At 42.3% G+C, this 21,497-nt stretch overlaps 1 protein-coding gene across 2 annotated transcripts; it reads right to left on the reverse strand.

Moving 5' to 3' along the window:
* Window positions 1–378: 378 nt before the first annotated feature.
* ankha (ANKH inorganic pyrophosphate transport regulator a) lies at window positions 379–20,381 on the reverse strand. Of its 2 annotated transcripts, none has more exons than XM_085418971.1 (12): window positions 20,231–20,381; window positions 11,948–12,164; window positions 11,622–11,740; window positions 11,391–11,474; window positions 11,136–11,306; window positions 10,915–11,049; window positions 10,236–10,328; window positions 10,056–10,148; window positions 4,368–4,497; window positions 4,129–4,252; window positions 3,838–3,937; window positions 379–1,783 (listed from the first exon to the last, which is right to left on the reverse strand). In XM_085418971.1, the coding sequence occupies exons 2-12, from the start codon at window positions 12,117–12,119 to the stop codon at window positions 1,655–1,657; spliced, it is 1,350 nt and encodes a 449-aa protein (XP_085275097.1). In that variant the 5' UTR covers window positions 12,120–12,164; window positions 20,231–20,381; the 3' UTR covers window positions 379–1,654. The 2 variants fall into 2 exon arrangements, with proteins under 2 accessions (XP_085275097.1, XP_085275096.1); XM_085418970.1 differs by lacking the exon at window positions 20,231–20,381 and adding an exon at window positions 13,178–13,756.
* Between the last annotated feature and the right edge of the window lie 1,116 nt (window positions 20,382–21,497).

Below are 21,497 nucleotides of genomic sequence, written 5' to 3' on the forward strand. Positions count from 1 at the left end.
ACTTTCACTCACTGGTTGTGTGAAACTGCTTTCATATTTCTGTTAGCAGGCATTCATGTGGGGGAAAAAGGCTGAAACGTCAGCTTAGTTTGAAAAATTTCGTTCTCTGAAAATACCGACGGCAATCTAGTGAAACTTTACTCTGTCACCGTCTGGACTCTGGTCAATGAAAACAGAGCTCTGAAGTTTTATTCTGCTACTGAATAAAAACATTTTCCATCGACAAGTTAAAATTTCAGGTCAATTATCTCAAAATATAGATATTTGAATCAAAATCTTTCCTGGGAATTATTGTTCAAATGTGTTTCTGTGGCAGAAATGAGCTTCCATACAAAACAGTCTGTTTGGCTTTCCTGAAGGAATAAACACAAGATTAAAATTTATTTCACAACCAAAATGGCATTTTTAATTAAAACCCTCCAAACTTGCAGAGTAGTGGGAATATTTTACAAAACCAAATTTTCTGACCACATAACATGGACTTGTTTACACATTTAACAAGTGAAAGGCTGCTGGTTTGATTCCAGCTGAAGACAACCCCAAGGGGATTTGTATCAGGAGGGGCATCTGGTGCAAAACCGTCAATTTAAACTTGCGGAGCGACCCTGCTCCCGAGGAAGCAGCAAAAAGGTTGCTTTTATATGAAAACCCCCTTTATTAAACTTTAGCAACACACAAGAGAAGGAAAAAATAATTTTTGAAGTTATTAAACCTTCATTGATTACTTGTACATAGCCCAAGCTTCAAATAAGTACAGTGTATCGATACTGTGAGCACCCACCACTGTGTACATGACAGAAATGTATAACAGATCCACTTCAGGGGGAGAAAAATAAACATGATTTTGCAGTGGTATCTGTTAGACTCAAAGAAACAAGAAGGTAAAGCCAGTTCCAGGTAAGCATGAAGATTATTAATAAAGCAATTTATTTGCCAAATAAGAATGCCTTTACAGTATATACAGTACATATGACAGCCTGAATACCACCAGGAAAATGCTGGGCAAAACAAAAGTTGACTCCCAGACTGCATGGAAAGAGAACAATCATGACTATTTTTTTGGCATTTTGGTTCGTTTTGAAACACGCAGTGATATATAACGAGGGATTCCTGACCCCCCTGGGCAATTAAATATACACGATGCATTACCTATATAAAACAACAATAATCTGTACACCGTTGTATGGAAAATACGATTGCACAACCCAACAAGTCCCACAGTATGTCTATATCTGAATCCAAGCAAGGCCTTGCTGCTTAATCGTCGATTAAAGAACATAAAGAACTCTTTTGGCAACTCCACCACCACTCGACAGACGCTTCCATTCTCGCCGCTGAGGAGGAAGAGCTCTCCCGTGTCGATTTCCCTTGTTTACCAACACATGAAAATGATTATTACGCCCCGCAGATTATGAGCACTGAAGATCGGAAGACGCTAACGGTATTTACATTGATGGATGAACACGTGGAGGTGCATGGCTTTCTTTACAGTGTGCGCATTAATGGTGAGGTGGTCGAGGTGAAGAAGAAGACCTCAGTTCTGTCGAGGGGACCTCTGAAACCAAAACCATACTCGGGAGGTCCCCTCTCTCCTCCAGCACCGTATGTCCCACATTGAGCTCGGCTTTACCTTCCTCCTCCGCTCCCTCGGATCTCACTCCTGTTCCTCCTCGTCCTCCTCCTGGAGCTCCTCGATGGCATCCATCTGATTCCTGGAGCACACCTCGCTCATGGGGGCCGAGTTCTCGCCCTCCACCACCAGCTCGTTGGACATCTCGTTTTTCTGTGGACAAAGCAGACGGGGGAAATGGAAACAAAATCGTTGCTGTGCTGAATCAAATGAGTAAAAATGAAGCCACTGTGAGTCCAGAGGTTACAAAATCCATCCAGCAGCACCTCTAAAGTCACTAATTAACACCTTACATCTCTGTTTAATCTGGATAAAAACCGTGTAAAAAAGCAGTTTGCAGGTTTGTGCCTGATTATTTCTTGGCTGAGCACAATGATTTCACCATGAAGCTGCCTGGCTCAAACACCAGGAGGGCACAGCGTTTTAGCCAAGAAACACCATGGCCTTCTGGCTATGATCTCAGCCTGTTATGTTATCCAATTAGGTGTTTTTGTGCGGATTAATGAGCTGTAAGGTGTTAATCAGAGAGCTTTAGCCTTACTTGTAGGCAGATTTAGTTTCCTTTAAACAGGGAAAGACCAACTTTCCTTTATGTCTTCATGCAAAGCCAGGCTGACTACTGATTCATATTGAGTAGAAAAATACGATGCACCATTCATGAAACACAAACATAAATATTCCTTTAAAATAAAAAGCAAAGCTGGAGATTGTTTATTTGCCTAAAATGGAAGAAACGCCATGTTTTCAGATACTTTTTTTTTTAATACAACATGAACACTGTGCAGCTTGCTGCTTCAACAGGATGCTGGGAGTAACAAGGTTGTTCATCTGAAACCGGCTGTCCTTACAAATTAACATTTTCCTAAAATAAACAAAGAGAATGTTATATTTCTGACAATCAGAGAGGTGTGGTCACAGAATAGCAAGTACAAGTTTATTAAAGCTGTACCGTTTTCAATTTTACTTTTTTTTTTTTTTTTAAAGACAAACAGAACATTAAAGGTGACACTTTATGATGATGTCAACTTGATATATATTTTTTTTAATTCTAGAATTCTGCTAGAGGAGCTTTGCATAACTTACAGCTCAAAATAATCCTTCATAATAATCATGCTGTTAGTTCGACTTGTCTGTCGTTTTAGCTCCTCCTCCTTTGTGCAAGCTTTCTACTGGTTGGCTGCTCCTTGTAAACAGAAACATTAAACAGTGGCCGGGAGTTCTGTACCTGAGGTGACTGTATTAGACTCGGTCACAAAGGCCTACAAACCGTGACCCTCGGTGACCTTCGTTGCTATGGAAAAAAAATTCCCTGACAGGTCACAAATCACAAAGAGTGCTTCTGCACTAAAAACCTCCTTGGACTGCTTTGGTAGTGAAACCATTCACCTTCAAATTAAAAGCTGAGCTTGACCTGCAACCAGTAAACTTTTATTTTGAAAGCAAACTTTGTTTCCAATTTGTATTGGACTTCACAGTTTCAATTTAATTTGTTGCTTTAAAGTAAAAAAAAAAAAAAAAAATTATATTTTGAGGAAATGCAATTTTCAAAATTAGAGATAAAATCCAAACAATCCGATGATCTCTTATGACCAATCACTCATCATCCTGTTAATACTCCGGTTTAACAGGAGGGCAGTGCGTTTGCAGACGTGTTGCTTTCTTCCCAACAAACCACGGGCCACTCTGGTGTTTTAGTGACCAAAGCAATGACAAGGAGGATATATATTTTTTTGTGTAGCGCCGTCTTTGCCAGAAGCCACTTGCCAACTGGTCTGGGAATTCAACCTGTGGTTGCTAACTAATCGCTAGGAGTGCAAGACTGAAGCCTGAGGGATGGCCACTGTCACTGACCTCACAGAGATCAGTCTGAAGCCTGAGCTTGTGGTTCACCAACATGTTATTTCAAACTTTGGCCAAGTTTCACGTGAGCATCCACCAGTAATCCAACAGTAATGAGAGAAAGCTAGGAGAAGCATAGCAGGTCCACTTTAAGCTCATGCACAGGGATAAATAAAAATGCCCAAGCCTTCTCCTCGCATGTGTGCTTTGATGGAAGGATAATGACTAAACAGGAAAATTATAATTAGTGAGGCACACGCCGTCTGTTCACAGACCCATAAAGAGCGAAAAGAAAAAAAAAAAAAAAAGAAAACGCAAAAAGAGGTGTGTACTCATGTTTAGAATGACCTCAGTCCAGGTGTTCTCACCTGTTGTCGATAAACATAGCAGGCTGCTATAGCAACCATTGTGGACTCCCCTATGAAACCAGCGAGGAGGGATCCGACCCCGAGTGTGGCCCCGTGAACCCTGAAACACACACAAAAAAGGAGCAGATCAAGTTTTGAACACCGTGAACTAAACATGGACCGGTGCGGACGTGAATTTGCCCGTCAGGAGTAAAAAGTGAGAAACCGCAGCTACGTATTGCATAACTGTAATCCTGACTCACAGCGCTGACCTCTGTGAACCTCTCAGTGCTCTCTGAAGTGGCAGCTTACCCCATATAAGGCAGCACAACTAGACTGGTGATGAGGACAATGATGCGCAGAACCGAGCTGGGGGCCAGCACAAAGGTCTTTTTCAGGGTCATGAGCCATCCAGTCAAATGAGCCCGAACAGTCACTGCAAACACACAGAAAACAGAAACACTGCCTCACTTGTCCGAACGAAACACCAGTACAAACCACAGCTGGAAGCAAAAGTGAAGCTGAAAGAGAAAAAAAAAGGTACGTCTTACCTGGCAGGGGAAAAAAGGAGAAAATCCTGAGTGGGACCACGCACAGCTTAGCGAAACTATCCTCCACTCCAATTACATCAACCAGGATCTTCTCTGACACATGAGGACTCCAAAACACCACAAAGCAAAGCTGTGCAGGAAACGAACAAAGACTAAATTAATTTATCCCCCGCTATGCCTCATTAGATTTCATTAGTTCATTATCTCGAGGGGCTTCGGACCGGACGCGGGCCCCTTTGAAGCTCCTACAAAACAAGCGAGCGAGCGAACGCATGATGGACGGCGTTATTGTTCCTAGAAGGCGTTTCCGAAGCACGTGCAACATTACTGTAGCCATCTCAAAGCAATTACCCTGCGAGCGGAGCATTAATAGTGTTAAACAGGACAGCAAACTGATCTGAACATGAATAATACATCGCTTTGTTTCGAATTGTAAAAACAGCTTCTCTGCACGCCGCACTTGGACTTAGATCAGAGGGGCTCTTCTATAAAGAGAGATTAATGAGTGAGGGAGGTATGTTGAGCCTAAAGCTAGAGTATTCAGTGTCACAACACAAGCGCTCTCTTTAATGTGGCAGGTCATCACAGCTAATGCTGAACACATACCGTGGTCTGGGAACAGGTCGTGTGCGTTCAGTGATTCTTTCAGCTTAAAGCATGCCTTAAAGGTCATGCAGATTGCAACGTGCAACCGGTTGAGCTGAATCCAAGTCACGCCAGAAGGATGCTGCACAGTGCAGAAAAATGCACTGCACAGTCAAATGAATTCACATGCAGAAAATAAAGATTTTTTATGCTCAGTTCCTCCCCTTTTATGTGAGCGTGCTCAGAGCCCGAAACAGGAAGACTGGGTTAACAGAGAAAGCTGATAACAGGTTATCACGCCCGTAGTTATCGCTGACTGGGTTTTTTTATGTTTTGTCTAAAAAGTCTGACCTTGTCAAATTTGCTTCATAGCTCATCCCTCTGGAGTTCCCGGAGATGCATTCATGTTTTGACTAACCAACAGCCACTCTCCATTTGTTACCAACTACAAGTACTTGCCGTCCTCCAGCTGTTTTTCAGGATTCCTGAAATGTCTCAACTTGGAACAAAACACTGATGATCTGATCATCTGACAACCAGCATGTAAATAAAATGCACTCGATCACCTGGTGTCATATTTAATCATCCTCACTTGCTGAGTCTACTCTCAGCCTTATGCAAAGCACCCAGACCTTCCAGGAGTCCTCGCTCACCTCTACTTGCTTTCCTGCTGCTTTGTGTAACTACTTCCTGTCACATGCTGTCACCCTAGCCCTCTCTGAAACCTGAATAAGTAGAGAACAGACTATTAATTCTGCTGGGCATTCCAGCTTCCTCGTACACAAATTTGGCCTTGCTGGGTGAGGCGGTGATCCACACTTTGAAACAGTTGACAAATGGAAAGCAGAATGATATAGTCACACACAATAAATATCTCCAGTAGGGCTCAATCCCCACAGAGTTCACCAACAGGTGAAAACTGTAATCTAATTCAGGGTCATGAGAAGTCCTGATATGAGGTGCCCTCTGAACAGGCTGCCAGATTGTCACAGACCTAACACACCATCTTATCACTCTAAACTAGTCTCAACAGATAAATGTAAAATGCAACACCAGCTGAAAAAAACCCCCCACCTGTTACTGCTCTAGTTTTCATCGCACTGTAAACCTGCCTCTAGCTCAGCACCCATCGACCCAGATTCTCTCGTTCAGGTCTCTCTTATGCCATCTAATCTGAAAATGAATGATGACTAATCCCACCGTCACAGAGATGCAGCGAACTCTGGGTTTAAACTCCAGTCCTGTGTGGTGCACTCTGTGGTGGAACCAGAAGTTTACATATTACATTATTAATACTACATAGCCAGGATGTTAAACATGCAGTGCAGCGGATGGCTGTGAAAACTGAAGAAGGAGGGAGGATGACTCTTTTTTTCCCCTTCTAACTTAGTGAATAAAAAAAGGTACTCATTGTTACTTCTTCTTACCAAAACTAGTGTTTACTCTTTTTAGGCACTGAAAATTACACCTCCAGATTCAGAAGAATTACACAGTAAATGTTGTGAAATTATACCCCAAGTTGCCGACTGGATTATAAAGTCCTAACTTTTTACACGCGAAAGGCGCTCAGTCTGGAGGCTTTTAAATTAAAGTTATAAGGCAACAATTTTATAATTTAGTTCGGTTCTGTGGTCGATGATAATTGCTCTCAATCGGCAGCATTTGACTCAGCTCATTTATGGCAAGGAACGAGTAAAAAGTCACTTTTCTGTTCACTGGCATGTTGAATGGAGCCTTTCAGAGTCAGTCATGATATTTGTCCCTACACACCTTCACAAAAATTAAAAACTGTCAAAAGTGCAAGATTGAATTGATTTTCTTGCCCAGTAAAAACACTTCAAATAGTAAAAAAACAACAACACCTGATGTTCCAGCAGTTGTGATCGCTCAAACCTGCCACTAGCTCAGCACCCACCTACCCAGATTCTCCCACTCAGGTCTTTCTCATGCAGGCTAATCTGAAAATGAATGACGACTAATCCCACCATCACTGCAACCAGACCACTTTATTTAAATCACTGTTTATCTATGCATCACTTTAAGCCTGTGGCTCACCATCATGGTGCTTTTTTTTTGATTAATGGTCGTTTGGGTTGGAGACATAGTAAGACACAATGCTCTGCAGTAGGGCTGCCACGATTAGTCGACTAGTCACGATTATGTCGACTATTAAAATCGTCGACGACTAATTTAATAGTCGACGCATCGTTTGAAGCTTTGTAAGATCACAAAGGACGCAGGAATGAGTAGTAGGATTTAAGAGTGTAATAACGGACTGAAACAGAAGATGGCAGCACTGCATGTCCAAGGATGCCAGCTGCCGTTAAACCCCGAAGAAGAAGAAGCTGTGTCCCAGAATTCATAGCGCAGCCCAGCGCAGTTGTCAACAATGGCGGCAGCTAGTTAGTTTTAATATTACTCTTATTATTCTTTCTGGGTCACAAAATAAACGTTTAACATATTTTCAGGCGAGAATGTAGCCGTGTAAACCTCAAATATCTGCTCAGTTTATCAAGACACCACATATTTTCAAAAGCGCTCCGACGTTTTCGGAGACGTCTGTTACCCACTAGCTCGTTAGCTAGGCGGGGGCAAGGCTAACTAGAGCCGTGAGAACACCGGACTCCCGACAAATCGTTTTCAAACCCACCGCCGTCTTTCGCTAGTCAGGTTAAACATATATATAAGTCACTTAGACAACTTAAATGTTATTGTTTGGCTTTTTTCAGTATTTTATTTGTTCCTGAGTAAATCGGTTTGGCTGAGATTAAAGGTATAGTTTTTGCACAGCTAAAACTGTCAAGCAGACAGCTGATTATCAGAAGTGTGAGACGCTGGAGAATATACTCCGGTGTCCTGTTATATTTTAGAAAGCAAGGAGTTTATTAAACTTCACCGAAACAATCTGCAAATTTCATTAAAAATTAATAAACTACCATCTTGTCTTTATTTTTAGTTAGCACAAACACTTCAAGCTGTAAGCTAATGATAGTTATATAAGACCAGATGCTGCTGGTGCAATAAGCTGTACGTCCAATGGATGATGATCTGATTAGTCGACTAATCGCAAAAATAATCGGTGACTAGTCGACTATCAAAATAATCGTTTGTGGCAGCCCTACTCTGCAGTATTTTCAACATCGCAGGAAGTTTCAGATTTCTGATCCTCTGAACCAAAGTTTGGGTGAGGATTACTTCTTTTGATGATTTCACCTGGCGTCGCCTCACCAGTTATCATTACTTTAGCTAAAAAATTTTGAGGCGAGCAATTTATCTGGCCCGAGCGAAGCCGCCAATCTCCCCTGACTCAACCGTGGTTACTCTAAACAAGGTGAGACACCCCAGCAAGGTCTGTTTGCATAAGATTTAATTATCCGTTACGTAAGGTTAGTCACTCCCCTCCTCAGATACGCCTCGTCTACCTCCTCCAGTTGTTTTCACTCTGCTGCATTTCCTGCATGCGTAATTAATACAAGTCAGAGCATGACGGCTTGTTTTCGACACAGCACCTATCTGCCTGTGGTGCTTTGCCGAACACACACCCTCACATAGAGGTTTACAGCTCTGGGATTCCACATCTGGTGTGCCATTCTTCTCCTCCTCTTTCTCCTCCTTAAAAAAGACCCAACCTTTGCCACAAACTTCCTGTTTTTCTTATTCAAGCTGTTAGGACAGCTAACTGAAGAAAAAGCTCATTCTCACTCGTCGCATTAATACCAAACAGAAGGCGAATATGATCAGGAAGAGCGTTTTTGCCGATTTAAAGGCATAACTGTCCAAACATTTAGCAGAGAAACAAAAACAGTGCGCAGCAGCGTGCATAATGACGCAGGAGCACTCATTATTTAGCAGAAAAGCATACCTGCAAGGGGCTTTTGAAATGTGTTAAATGACATGTTTTATGTGAATGCCCATTTTGTGATGCTCTTAAAACTTGGGTGGGACTGGGACAAAAAAATAAATAAATATAGGCCCTTAGCCTGCTCACAAATTCCACCCTAATGTGTCTCCCTGCAACCTGAAACCAAGACGGCACAGCGAAGGAAGAGTACATATGAGTCATTAAAAAGTCGATCACTTAGAACCTTAGTACAGAGCAAACAGGGTTAGAGACATGCAAAAGCCATGTTGAACATGTTTGTGCAGAACACTGAACCAGTTTTGTTGGTCATGTTGGTCTGACTGACAGCATCTTTAACCTGTGATGAGGCAAGATTAAAAGTAGGCAAACAAGGCAGGCGGCTGCCAAAAAAACAAAAACGCAAAGGTTAGTGATGTTTGCACTCTCACATTCAAGATTAGTCTTTGAAAGACAAACATCAGGAAATGCTGCCAAACAGATTTGCATGTTTTCCATGTGTGAAACAGGAATACCTGGCTTGGGCTAGGAGCTTTTTTTGTCAGATGTCAGATCAGCAAACAGCACCTCACACACTGGAACTCAATACAAGCTATCAGTTAGAAATGTGAGGCAACACGTTTAAGTAATAGTGGGGCTAAATTACAGCAACCTGACACAAAAGTTGTGTCAGGTCTTTACTAGACTTTTTTCCCCACATTAGACGACACTTCCTTTGTCCTTCATGTGTCCAATTTTCTCAAATTTTGGCACAACACACCAACACATGCAGAGCTTTCAGCTTATAGCTCTTTGTAAACCTTCCTGTTGGTGGAAAAAAAAATTCTGTCTTACTGTGTCATCTTTGCCATTTTTCATATATTTAAGTTAAAGCACCGGAATAAATGATGTTTCGTGAAAAGCTGCTAGTAACAAAATCTAGCATTGGTTGTTTGCCAAGCGGTCTGTTATGTCTAGACACAACAAGTTTGTGGAGTTTGGTGCCTTTTCCTGCTTGACTGATTTATAGCTAAGTGTCAAGTGGCTTAACATTCCTGTGAAAATGGTCAGGTACAAGGACTGGACTGAAAATGATTTTTTTTTAAAAAATAAAAAAATTGCAGCCAATGTCCAAAAAAAACAAACAAAAAACCTTCTGGCAAAATTACAAGTCTGGCTCCTTGGAAGCAAATTACGATGAAGTGAGGGGTGGCTCAAGACTCTGCACTGTGCCCCCCGCATAAAAAAAGAAAGAAAGATCTTACCGTGAGTGACAGCGCCAGACAGCAGAATGTAAACTTCTTAATATGCGACTTGGTGACAAGGCTGCCAGCGTTCAGCTTGTTGCTGGGATTATTCTACAAGTGAGAGAAGCTCATTAGTGTTCTAGACAAAAAGCAGACTTATTTCTACTGTAAACACTAGCAGGGACAGTCTGAGAATACCTTGTCAAAGGCTGGGTATACTGCTCTCAGTTCAGTCAGCCAACCGTAGGGCATGTGGCCTACCGGGTATGTGGCTGTGAGCACAGCAACGGCCTGGAATGACAAAGACACGACAGCTAGAAGTCATCAGCACATCGGCGCTAGTGCTGAAAATACCACCCGCGCCACACAAGCGGCTAAATTAATGATAGAGGTCTAACAATAGCCGACGCGAGAGGAGCACATGCGTCTCTCACTTTCCCAGCAGCGTTCGGGTTTTGAAAAAGTTTGCGACCGGCCTTGAGCTTGTTATTGTGTCCCGAACAACAATGGGCAGCGAACAGTACAGCCATGGAGGAATGTTTTCACTCAGTGTTATGAAGCCCTCAGTTTCACATGTACATGGTGAATCACCCAAACCACTGGCAGCCAGTGTTGTCAATGATTTCCAGTTCATTCTGGTAAACAGCTTTGTATTGTCTCTAGTAGTTGGGGATCTCTGTAAGCCAGAAAGCTCCAGAGGGAGTTTGTTAGCTTTACATCTGCAGTAACTTGAGGGGGGGGGGGGGATTAGACTGCGAAAGTCTCTCTTTACGATCCTGTGAAAGCATCGCAACAATTAGCATAGAATAGCATATGAAGCAGTTTGCAGCAAGTTCGTAATTAAAAGAAATACAATAAACACGAGTGATACGCTCACCTCTGTGGCATCACTGGTGCCCTTGAGGTCACGAGACACAAAGAGGTTGACGATGGGTCGACTGATGCGCTGAGTGGCCAGGATGAGGGCGAGAGGCCACCAGAAACTCAGCATCTTTTTGATGGTGGCGTCGCCCTGCAGGGACAGAGAGAGGAGACGTGCTTGAGACTAGTTTTATTATTACGAAACGTGCAAAAAAAAAAAAAAAAGTCAGCACATACCCCCACGTCAAGCCCGCTGGAGTCCGGGATGTTGTCGTGGATGTTGCAGTAGTAACCCAGCCCGACGATGCTGAAACGAACCAAAGCACCCATATACAGCGAAAGTATCGGGATGAGTAAGGGCTCCACACATTCCAGGTTACTGTGCAGGAGAATGGCCACGAAGACGATCTGCGGGAGAGGAGAGCGATCACGTAACACGCTCACGGGTGAATTAAAGTTTGATTGAAAGCGAACGCGGGTGTGTCTCGTCACCTGAGCCACCACGTCAGAGATGGATGCAGAGCCGACGATAACGCTGTACTTGTGCTTCAGAAGGATCCCTGCGTGAATCCATGCCTTCAAACAATAAAGAGAGGTCAGCTCGAGACGCAAAGCGGCATTTTGCCCATTTTTCTGATCGCAGCCGGGCCGTATATTGGTGTGTTGTAGAAAACAAAACAGAGTTGATTAAAACCCGCCTGGTACGTTTAAACCAATGCTTACCATTGCATCCAACAAAGGGAACGCAGCCAGGTACAAGAAGGCCTTCCTTGTCTTGTGCCCCACAGATTCATCCACATGGTGGAGCTTATTAATAATGTAGTATCCTAAATCTGTGTATGCTGCAGGAGAAAAGGGGAAGGGGGCCACAGGTGGGTGAGAAGAGGTTAATGAGAAGATTTCTTCCCACGCTCGATTGTTTTGTGAAAGCTGCAGTAATGAACTCTTTAGGTCTGGCGCGTACAGACACACAAACACCAAAACGTTGCATTTTTAGGATGCGGTTTAAACACTGTCATCAGGCGTTCACAAACAACCCTTAAACACACCTATCAAGATATGCAGGATGAATGCGATGGCCCCGGCCGCCACCATGCAGAACACAGCCTTCCTCCGGTCCCGCTTGCTGTTGACAAACACCAAGCCCACATTCTTAAAGTCGCTCATTGGGCCAGTGAAGAACTTCATCAGGGAGTAGGCCAGACCGTAGCTGGCCAGCATTTCCACTGCATCCTCTTTGACTGTGGCTATGCCCCTGTTGAGGGCCTGGAAAAGATATGGCATGGAGGGAGGGAGGGGAGAGGAGAGGAAGAGGTGAGACAGCACGTGAGGCATGACCAGCCCGCATGAGCGTGACTTGGTCTAACTTTATCTCTAGCCAGACAGCACCACAGCCCTTAACAGTCCTTCAATAAAAAAATTTTTTTTTTTAAAAGTAAAACACACAGAGGAATATGTGCCTGTCCTTTACAAGCGATCACACACAGTCACCCTGAGAAAACACAACTACAGCTGCTTTCTCTTTTTGCAGGACTCTGTGCTATTTACAGAGCCATTACATAAGCTTAATCCTGACATCTCCAAGCCTCTATGTGCGTGTGTGTGTGTTTTTAATTCTCACACTATCTGCACAGGCTCTCTGGGGTAAAAAGCAGCCATGAGATCACTCATTTGGCTAAGAAAGGACAGGAAATGTCCAGACAGGAAATATGACAATTAAAGGAAAATGTTGGGTGCGTTTTAATCCGTTCTCTATCATCTGCAAGTGGATCAGATTGACTGATAAATGACAGGAAAGAGGCGTGCTGTTAATAACACTGACAGCTCAGTGCGTTTCACGGCAGCAATGGCGACATTGTTTGTTTTTTTCCAGAATAAAAAAAGGAAGAAGAAAAAAAACATCAGGCCCTTCGTGTGGGTGAGAGATCCGCCTCTTTTGCTAAATAATGTACATAAACCTAATGGATGTCTCGACAGTCACATACACGACACCCCTCACGGCTAAGCTAGCCGCAGTTGAAGCCCCAAACCAGGGGGACTAAACGAGACTCGAAATGACTGGTGTCAGCTCGGGGAAGCGGTCGGTGTTTTCTGGGGCCATTTAAAAAAAACGCTAAATAAATAAAAGATGCTAGTTGACACACCGAAGCACTCTCCCCGTCACAGCGGCGGAGTAATAAAACGGCCGTTAGCCGCCGCTAGCGAAGCCAAAGCTGCGGTGCCGTGAGTCTTCCTACCCCCCTCCCGTAACCTGAAAACAAGCCAGCCGGAGCCGTTACCTGTTCTCCGAGGTCGATGGCAACATTGGTGATAGCCAAAGGCACCAAAAAGCGGATGAGAGGCCAGTAAGGGCTGAGAGATGGAAACTCCACCATAGTACAAGCCGGGATGACAGAGCGAGGGGCATCTGCCTCGGTCTTGATTGATGAGGAGGAAAAAGCAGAAGATTAGCGGCGAGGAGAGGCAGTCGGAGCACCTGTGTTTCTGCCGTCGGAGGGGGGGTTAAGTGGGGCAGCGGCGGCGGGAGGAGCCGGGGCGCTCCGGTAGCGGCTGCGCTTCACGAGGTTGTGGTGCTGCTAAGAGGATCCGAAGGCCAATGGAAATCTCACACCGGCGCATCTTCCTTGCAAATCGTCATCATCAAGGGGGTGGAGAGGAGAGGGGAGACGCGAGGTGACATCAAACAAAAAAAGGAGGGGACTGGGACGAACCGAGGTGGAGATTCGGATTTTTTTTTTTTTTTTTTTTTTTTTTTAAAGAAGGACACGCGATAATCCGGAGCAGCTCGGCTGGATTATCAATTTCCGACAGCGTCGTGTTTGATTTCACTGCGCCTGTGCTGGGGCAGTCCGGCTGCTTTTCGACCCTGCCAGAGGCTGGAACCCACTGCTGCCCGCACGTGGGCCTGGCATCCCGGCCGTGACGTCACCGCCAAGTATAAATCTGGCTTTTTATGACAGCGGAGCACGCGACACACAGGAGAGCTAGCAGCAGGGGGTGGTTCGGTAGAGATGAATAATCAGTTCACAACCGTAAAAGAAAGTAAATCTAACTGGACTCTGGAGGGCAATCACATAGTAAAGCAATCATATACACCTACGCATGTCAGGTGTATCTCCACGAGGAGAGTTTGGTCTCATAAATCCTTCTATGTTGCACATTAAACCTGCTTTGAAGACACTTAGGTTTACGCAGCATAAACGGGTAAACGTACAAAGACATACACTGCCACCTGCTGGACAAAGACATTTTAATGTGCAACTGGATGAACAGGGGTATACCAACAGCATTCTCATGGGGTGCCACTGGCTCACTGTGTAATATATGGGATGATAATATTAATCGAATATGGTGTTTGCAAACGTAGTCAACATTTGATTCTATTTAATGCACTATCCAGTAGCTAATTAGCAATTTGTTAGTTGTATGATCTGTTGTAGTGTCTAAATATGATTCAAAACAAATAATCACATATAAATTCAATATAATACACTCACTTTCAGAGTGGACCCTTTAGTTACCAAACGTGAGTCCAAGCTTGATCATGTTCAGCAGAATTTTACAGACAAGTTAATGAGCAATTTGTGACAAAACTGATAAGAGGGGAAACATTCCTCTAAACCAGGGGTGTGAAACTTAAGGCTCAGGGACCAGAATAGACTCAGCTAATGGTCCAATCCAGCCCACTGGATCGCTCTGGAAAATGTGAAGAAGAACCCGTCTCGAATGCCAGTCGTACTATACCAAAGTCATTAACTGATTATTTCTTTATAACAACAAAAACTATATATATTCTCTGCTCAGTCTGAACAATGAACTTTCATGAATTTTATCTGTAGTTTTAAATAAAAAATAATCTCTCACTGCAGGATTAAAGCAATAAAAATATGAATGAATCAATATTTGTTATCCAGTAAAATACTGCATATGGTTCTGTGTAAGGAATACCTTTACACACTCTCTCTCTCTCTCTCTCTCTCTCTCTCTCTCTCAGATAAAACTGAGGTTATTGTATTCGGCCCTGAAAATCTTAGAAATATGGTATCTAACCAGATTCTTACTCTGGATGGCATTACCTTGGCCTCCAGTAACACTGTGAGGAACCTTGGAGTCATTTTTGACCAGCATATGTCCTTCAATGCAGCTATTAAAGAAATGTGTAGGACTGCTTTCTTCCATTTGCGCAACATCTCTAAAATTAGAAAAATCCTGTCTCAGAGTGATGCTGAAAAACTAGTTCATGCATTTATTACTTCAAGGCTGGATTATTGCAATTCATTATTATCAGGATGTCCTAAAAACTCCCTGAAAAGTCTTCAGTTAATCCAAAATGCTGCAGCAAGAGTGCTGACAAGGACTAGAAAGAGAGAGCATATTTCTCCTGTTTTGGCTTCCCTTCATTGGCTTCCTGTTAAATCCAGAATTGAATTCAAAATCCTGCTCCTCACATACAAGGTCTTAAATAATCAGGCCCCATCTTATCATAATGACCTTGTAGTACCATATCACCCTATTAGAGCACCTTGCTCTCACACTGCAAGCCTACTTGTTGTTCCTAGAGTATTTAAAAGTAGAATGGGAGGGAGAGCCTTCAGTTTTCAGTGGAACCATCTTCCAGTTTGGATTTGGGAGACAGACACTATCTGTACTTTTAAGATTAGGCTTAAAAAATTCCTTTTTGCTAAAGCATATAGTTAGGGCTGGACCAGGTGACCCTGAATCCTCCCTTAGTTATGCTGCAATAGACGTAGGCTGCCGGGGGATTCCCATGATGCATTGAGTTTTTCCTTTCCAGTCACCTTTCTCACTCACTATGTGTTAATAGACCTCTCTGCATTGAATCATATCTGTTATTAACCTCTGTCTCTCTTCCACAGCATGTCTTTATCCTGTCTTCCCAAGCGGTCGCAGCAACCGGTCGCAGCAGATGGCCCCGCCCCTCCCTGAGCCTGGTTCTGCCGGAGGTTTCTTCCTGTTAAAAGGGAGTTTTTCCTTCCCACTGTCGCCAAAGTACTTGCTCATGGGGTGTCATATGATTGTTGGGTTTTTCTCTGTGTGTATTATTGTAGGGTGCACCTTACAATATAAAGCGCCTTGAGGCGACTGTTGTTGTGATTTGGCGCCATATAAATAAAATTGAATTGAATTGTGTGATAGGCCTCAGCCTCTATTGATCTTGTGCTCGGGGCATGTTCCTGTGCTGCCATGATTAGTACCTCTGAGCTGTCTTTTTTCAGTCCAGCTTTGTCCAGCCACTGGTTGGATTTCTGGATGCCAGCCACTTACTCTATCTACCAGTGGTACATACCGTGCAGGGGCCTGTCCTTCCATCATGGTTCTTCTCATTGTTCCTCTTCTTTCTCAGGTTTCTGCTCCCTGAAGTATTCTCTAAGCAGGCGGTCTGTTGTGGCCATCTTCGTGATGTACTCAAGTATGTTCGGGTGTTCGTCTCATCCTGGACGGTCGTTTCGACACTGACTAATCCTTGGCCACCTTACTTCCGCTAAGTTTACAGTCTCAGGGAGGTGGACTTGGGCTGAAACCCTCCATGCATGGTCAGGAGCTTCCTTGTCTTGATGTCAGCGGCTTCTATCTCCTCGTTTGGTCAGGTTATTATCCCAGCAGGGCATCTAATCACCGACAGGGCTTGGTCTTCCCATTCAGCTGACTCTTCAGGAGGCTTTGGTGGTTCACACACATGTGATCTTTCTTTTTAAACCTAATCCAATAGTGAGAGGTGCTATGATGTACGGATTGATGACAGTGACAAAAACACAGGGCAGACAGTCTCTGCAATCCCTTTAAAACTAAAGGCTCCTGATAAGGGGGAAACATTTCATTTTATCATATTAATATATTACTCCATATTAAGCTGTCAAATTTGGTTACTTTTTATTTAAACACAGTGTCTTAGTATTTATATTAACAGACTCAGCTTCACTATAATCAGTCCTTTAATTAACTGTGAAAACCTGTAACACAAAGAAAAAAAAATCTATTTTTGCCACTTTAGTCCAGGACATATGCAGTTAAAAGGAACAGGGCTGTGCGATGTGATGCTTTTTTTTCCGCATGGAAACAGAACCAAACCTTGAGGTCACTTTACTGGCTTTGGTTTAAGGTTTTCAATCATAGTTAATTAGACTTGCTCTCATTGTCTTTTTAAATTCCTCAGTTTTCTTGCTTACTTTGTTTAACCTGTAATGTCAAGACTCGTGACTGCAGCCCTGCCTGAGTAATCCTCAGTCAAAGAACACAAAAGTTGTTTGTGCCTTTGATTGGTGCCTGAGGGAGGCTCTGCGGTGGTTCTAAGAGTTGACACAGCCATTTACAAGCAGACATGCCATTCCCATGCAGCTGTAACTAGAGTCAGATGTTTGCTCATATCTGCAAGTGCACTTTGTATTTGGATTGTCATTACGTCCAGTTGTGTCCACGTGATTCTTCATGATGATAAAACAACTCTGTGGGTTTTTATTTGATAAAACAGTAAAGAAATGTATTCCCAACTTTGTACTCTGACTCATTAAGTGGGTGGGGTAACAAAGGACAGAGTGGTCACCAGGTAAGTCTGAGAATGTGTTTGAGTGTTACTTTGTGAATGCTGCAACCAGGCCTGTTTGCCAGATGGTTTTGCATGGTGGCTCAAAATCTGATGGTACTTTCTTGCTTTCATAATTCTTGGTGTTGGATCAGATCTCCAAACCATGACAGAGCCGCCACTGTGTTTTACAGATGGCCGTAGACACTCACCATTTGACCTCTTTTACTTTATCTGAGTCATTGCTCTTCCATTGAGATCATTTGTGATGAGGCTTTGTTGAACAGTAGAATAATCAAATAAAGGGCCAGATAACAATTTCTAAAAGACATACCTTTCATATACTGACTTTCATTAGGCCTGCCACCTTTTCACTTGTCCTCCATTTGTTTAGTTTCCTCAAACCTTTAAGGACTTACTGCACTACATGCTGATATATGCTAAGTTTTTACTTATACTGTATCTTTTTGGGAATCACCATGTTGGTGCAGAACATGTCAAACTGTGTTTTCTTTTTCATTTTTCCATATATTCAACTAAAGAAAATGGAAGAAACTGTGTGTTTCGTGACAGGCTGTTAGTAACAAAGTGCCTAAAGAGACAATGCATACATACACAATAAATAGGTTCTTTCCTAAGTTGCCTGTTATGTGTTGACACAATACTGGTTCATCTCTTGAGTTAGGTGGTTCTTTTTATGCTTGAATGATTCAGAGGTCTGTGTGCAGTGGTTTTACAAACAAGAAAAACACTCCTGTGAAACTGGCCGAGTACAAGGGCTGAAAATGAGTGAAAAAGCAACCATTGTCCAAAGAAAACCTTTGAAGGATCTTCAGAAAGCTGGAGAACTAAAAGTCTGGCTCACTGAAAAATGAACTATAAATAAATAATGGGTGACTCGAGACTTTTGCACATTACTGTGTATGAAAATACTGGACCTGGTTTCATTTAGTTCAGGCTGCGGTTTGTTGCTGAACAATTTGGTGACTTTTGATGTGATCTCTGATATAGACATGAAGACAGTCCTTTGACATTTATGTACCTCCTGCGACATTAATTCTGTTACTTGGTAGCTCCTGGGTACATATAAGGGTGATAAAATGTATTTATATAGCACTTTTCAAAACAAACATTATAAAAAAGCTTTACACCCACACACAGTGCAACAAAGTACATAGTCATGTTTAAAAAAGGCAGGCATGGGAAGTGCAAAGGAAAATAAATAAATGTAAAATTATGGGTGCACTGTAAACATAATAGAACTATGCAAGAATTAAAAGAAATGCATTTTCCATACTTAACACTCATTGGTTTTTGAGATTTTGTGCAGTACGATGCTGCAGTTTAGAGACGCTCAAAGCACAAGTGACTAATACACTTTTATGGGCTCTTTTCACACATAAACCTTATATTTCTTTGCTATCAAACCAAATCAAAGTCACCTAAGATGAATTTTAATGTATATTTACAGGAACGAATTTAGTTGTGGTGCATTGAATCGATGTGTCTGGGTTTTAACCTCCCAATGAGCTTAGATCAGTTAGGAAGAGGAGTAAATGAATGGACGGATGGATGGTAAAGTTAAAGTTCGCCCTCTAGTGGCCACATTTGGAGCAGACGAACAGTTCTGAACACTGACCTGACTGAAATGGTTTAAGTCTTGGTCCCAAACTCAACTTATTTTATTGTTTTGCATATATTAGTTTAATAACTTTTATTATTTATTATTATTATCTTTTATTTTAGTCTTTATAACTTATTTTGAATTCGCTAAACTCTCTGTAATTGGGTTTAAACTACCTTACTGTACCTTGGTATTTGCTAGGAAAATATGAAATGGGTGCAGCAATTCGCTATGGCCACCTATATTATTCAACACAGCTTGAACTCGCTTAGATAAGCTTTCTTGTCTTGATTATACTTTTCTGCTTTCATATTTCCATCAATTTTGACAAATTTTTCATGTAAAATTGTCCCTTTGTCTGTGTTAATGCTGACCTGGCTGAATGGAAAGATCCATAGTATCGTATTTTGTCTCCATATAATCTTTTAATACAAGATATCCTTAACTACATGAGCTATCTTGTGCATGTGATGTTCTGATTGTGATTCTGTAACTGTGGCAGGTCTCTGTAAATGACTCTGTGCTTGTTACTCTTTATTAAAAGTTACACAGACTGGTGTTGCTCTCTTTTGTTAAAACTTAAAGACACATGAGCACAAGCTGTTGTTGTTGTTTTTTTAAAATAGTTTTTCAGCTAATAGCTTTTTGGGAACCACCTTGCTGGTGAAGAAATTCTTTTAGTGCCTAAAGATTCAGTTTGAAACTTTGAAACAAGAAAAACATTCCTCAGAAAATGTCCGGTACAAGGACTGGACTGAAAATGAGTGAAAAAGAAGCCAATGTCCAAAGAAAAAGAAGGCCCAGAGAACTATTTCTCACAACAACCTTTAAAAAACAAACAAGAAAGTCCAGCTTCACAGCAGCAAAATATAAATGAGGTTTAGAGGGGTGGCTCAAGACTTTTACACAGTACTGTATACAGCATGAAAAATGTAGCTTCAAATCTACGATAAAGTCTAAGCGAGGCAATGGAAACCTGAGCTTCATCCAACTTCACCAAAATATCTAAATTTAGTATGGAAAAAAATCAGCTGCTGTTGAATGTACAGCGGTCATTAACGTCACTGCATGTTAGTCATGTACTGAAATACACAGAGGGGAACTACATGTTTGACAAAGATAACTGAGAAATGGCTAAACAGTGTCAAATAAAGGTTCATCACTCACCTCTCTCTTCCTCCTCCCCTGTGTTTACATGCCTTTAATCTTTCTTGCAATTCATCACATTCTGACTTTTGTGTGTGTGTGAAAACTAAACCGAACAAGCAAAATGTGATAGCTGGGATCTTTATCACACCTTTATTCACCAGCCACATGAACAACAACTTCACCTCCTTCCAGAGAAGAATTTAAAGCTCCATATGAGGAATTTTGTCAAGCTAGCAGACCCAGTTGTCACTAAAGGTTGCGCACTCACTGAAATGCAGAAATGACCCATTGTCATGTATGCTGCATCCACCTTGCCTAGAGGTAAAAAAAAAAAAAGCCATAAAGTGCAAAGAGCAGGGAAGCTTGCATTATTCAGACCTTTATAGCTGTAGAAAATGTCATGCTTTTATAAAACCTATCACACAAGAAAGCTAAAGCTGCTGCAATGATTTGCAAGAATGTTACTGAGGTGCAACTTGCACAATCCGGTTTCGGGCGCCATCTGATTGCGCCAGTCTTGTTCGTCAGACAAGAGAGTGAGCGGTCATGAATGCTCACTAGTGTTTCACTCACTATAATTAAAGAACGCTGGCATCAGTTTTGATTTTAGATCATTTAGCAGGAGTCTAAGGAGCTTGGAAAGAAAGCAACTGGACTTCTTTAAGTTTCGTGAAGTTGCCTCACCCCAAGAGGCTTCCTCAGTTCTAAAACCAAAAGGTTGAGAGTCGCAGATATTTAAACTCTGGTGGGAGCCAATAAGTTTCTAGTGAAACCACTGCGATGCCTCCATTAGCATCAACGCTAATGGAGATTTGCCGCGTTAATGCGGTTATGGCGTTAACGTCATTTTAATCGAGATTAATGCTGACAGCACTATTTTAATTAGATAACACCAAATCCCAACAACAGTCACCTCAAGGTGCTTTATTGTAAGGTAAAGGCTGTACAATAACACAGAGAAAACCCCAGCATTCACATGTCCCCCTACGAACAAGCACTTTGGCGACAGTGGGAAGGAAAAACTCCCTTTTAACAGGAAGAAACCTTCAGCAGAACCAGGATGTATAAAAATCCCTCAGATAAACACACTGCCATCCTACATGGTGGTATGATTTATCTATTATTTATTTGCTTCTCGATTACTTTGTATTCATCTGTTGTCTGGGTTTGTTTGAAAATGTCCATGTGAGGAAGGATGGCTCACCTACCTGCACAGCAAATCCACCTTCAGGTTACAAATAAAGTAACCTGAACCTGCACAGGAGTTTGGGTCGTCATTTTTTCC

Source organism: Rhamphochromis longiceps, linkage group LG9 (genome assembly GCF_057381845.1).
Source record: "Rhamphochromis longiceps isolate RC_006_pf linkage group LG9, R_longiceps_female_GT1.1, whole genome shotgun sequence".
NCBI classification, from domain to species: domain Eukaryota; kingdom Metazoa; phylum Chordata; class Actinopteri; order Cichliformes; family Cichlidae; genus Rhamphochromis; species Rhamphochromis longiceps.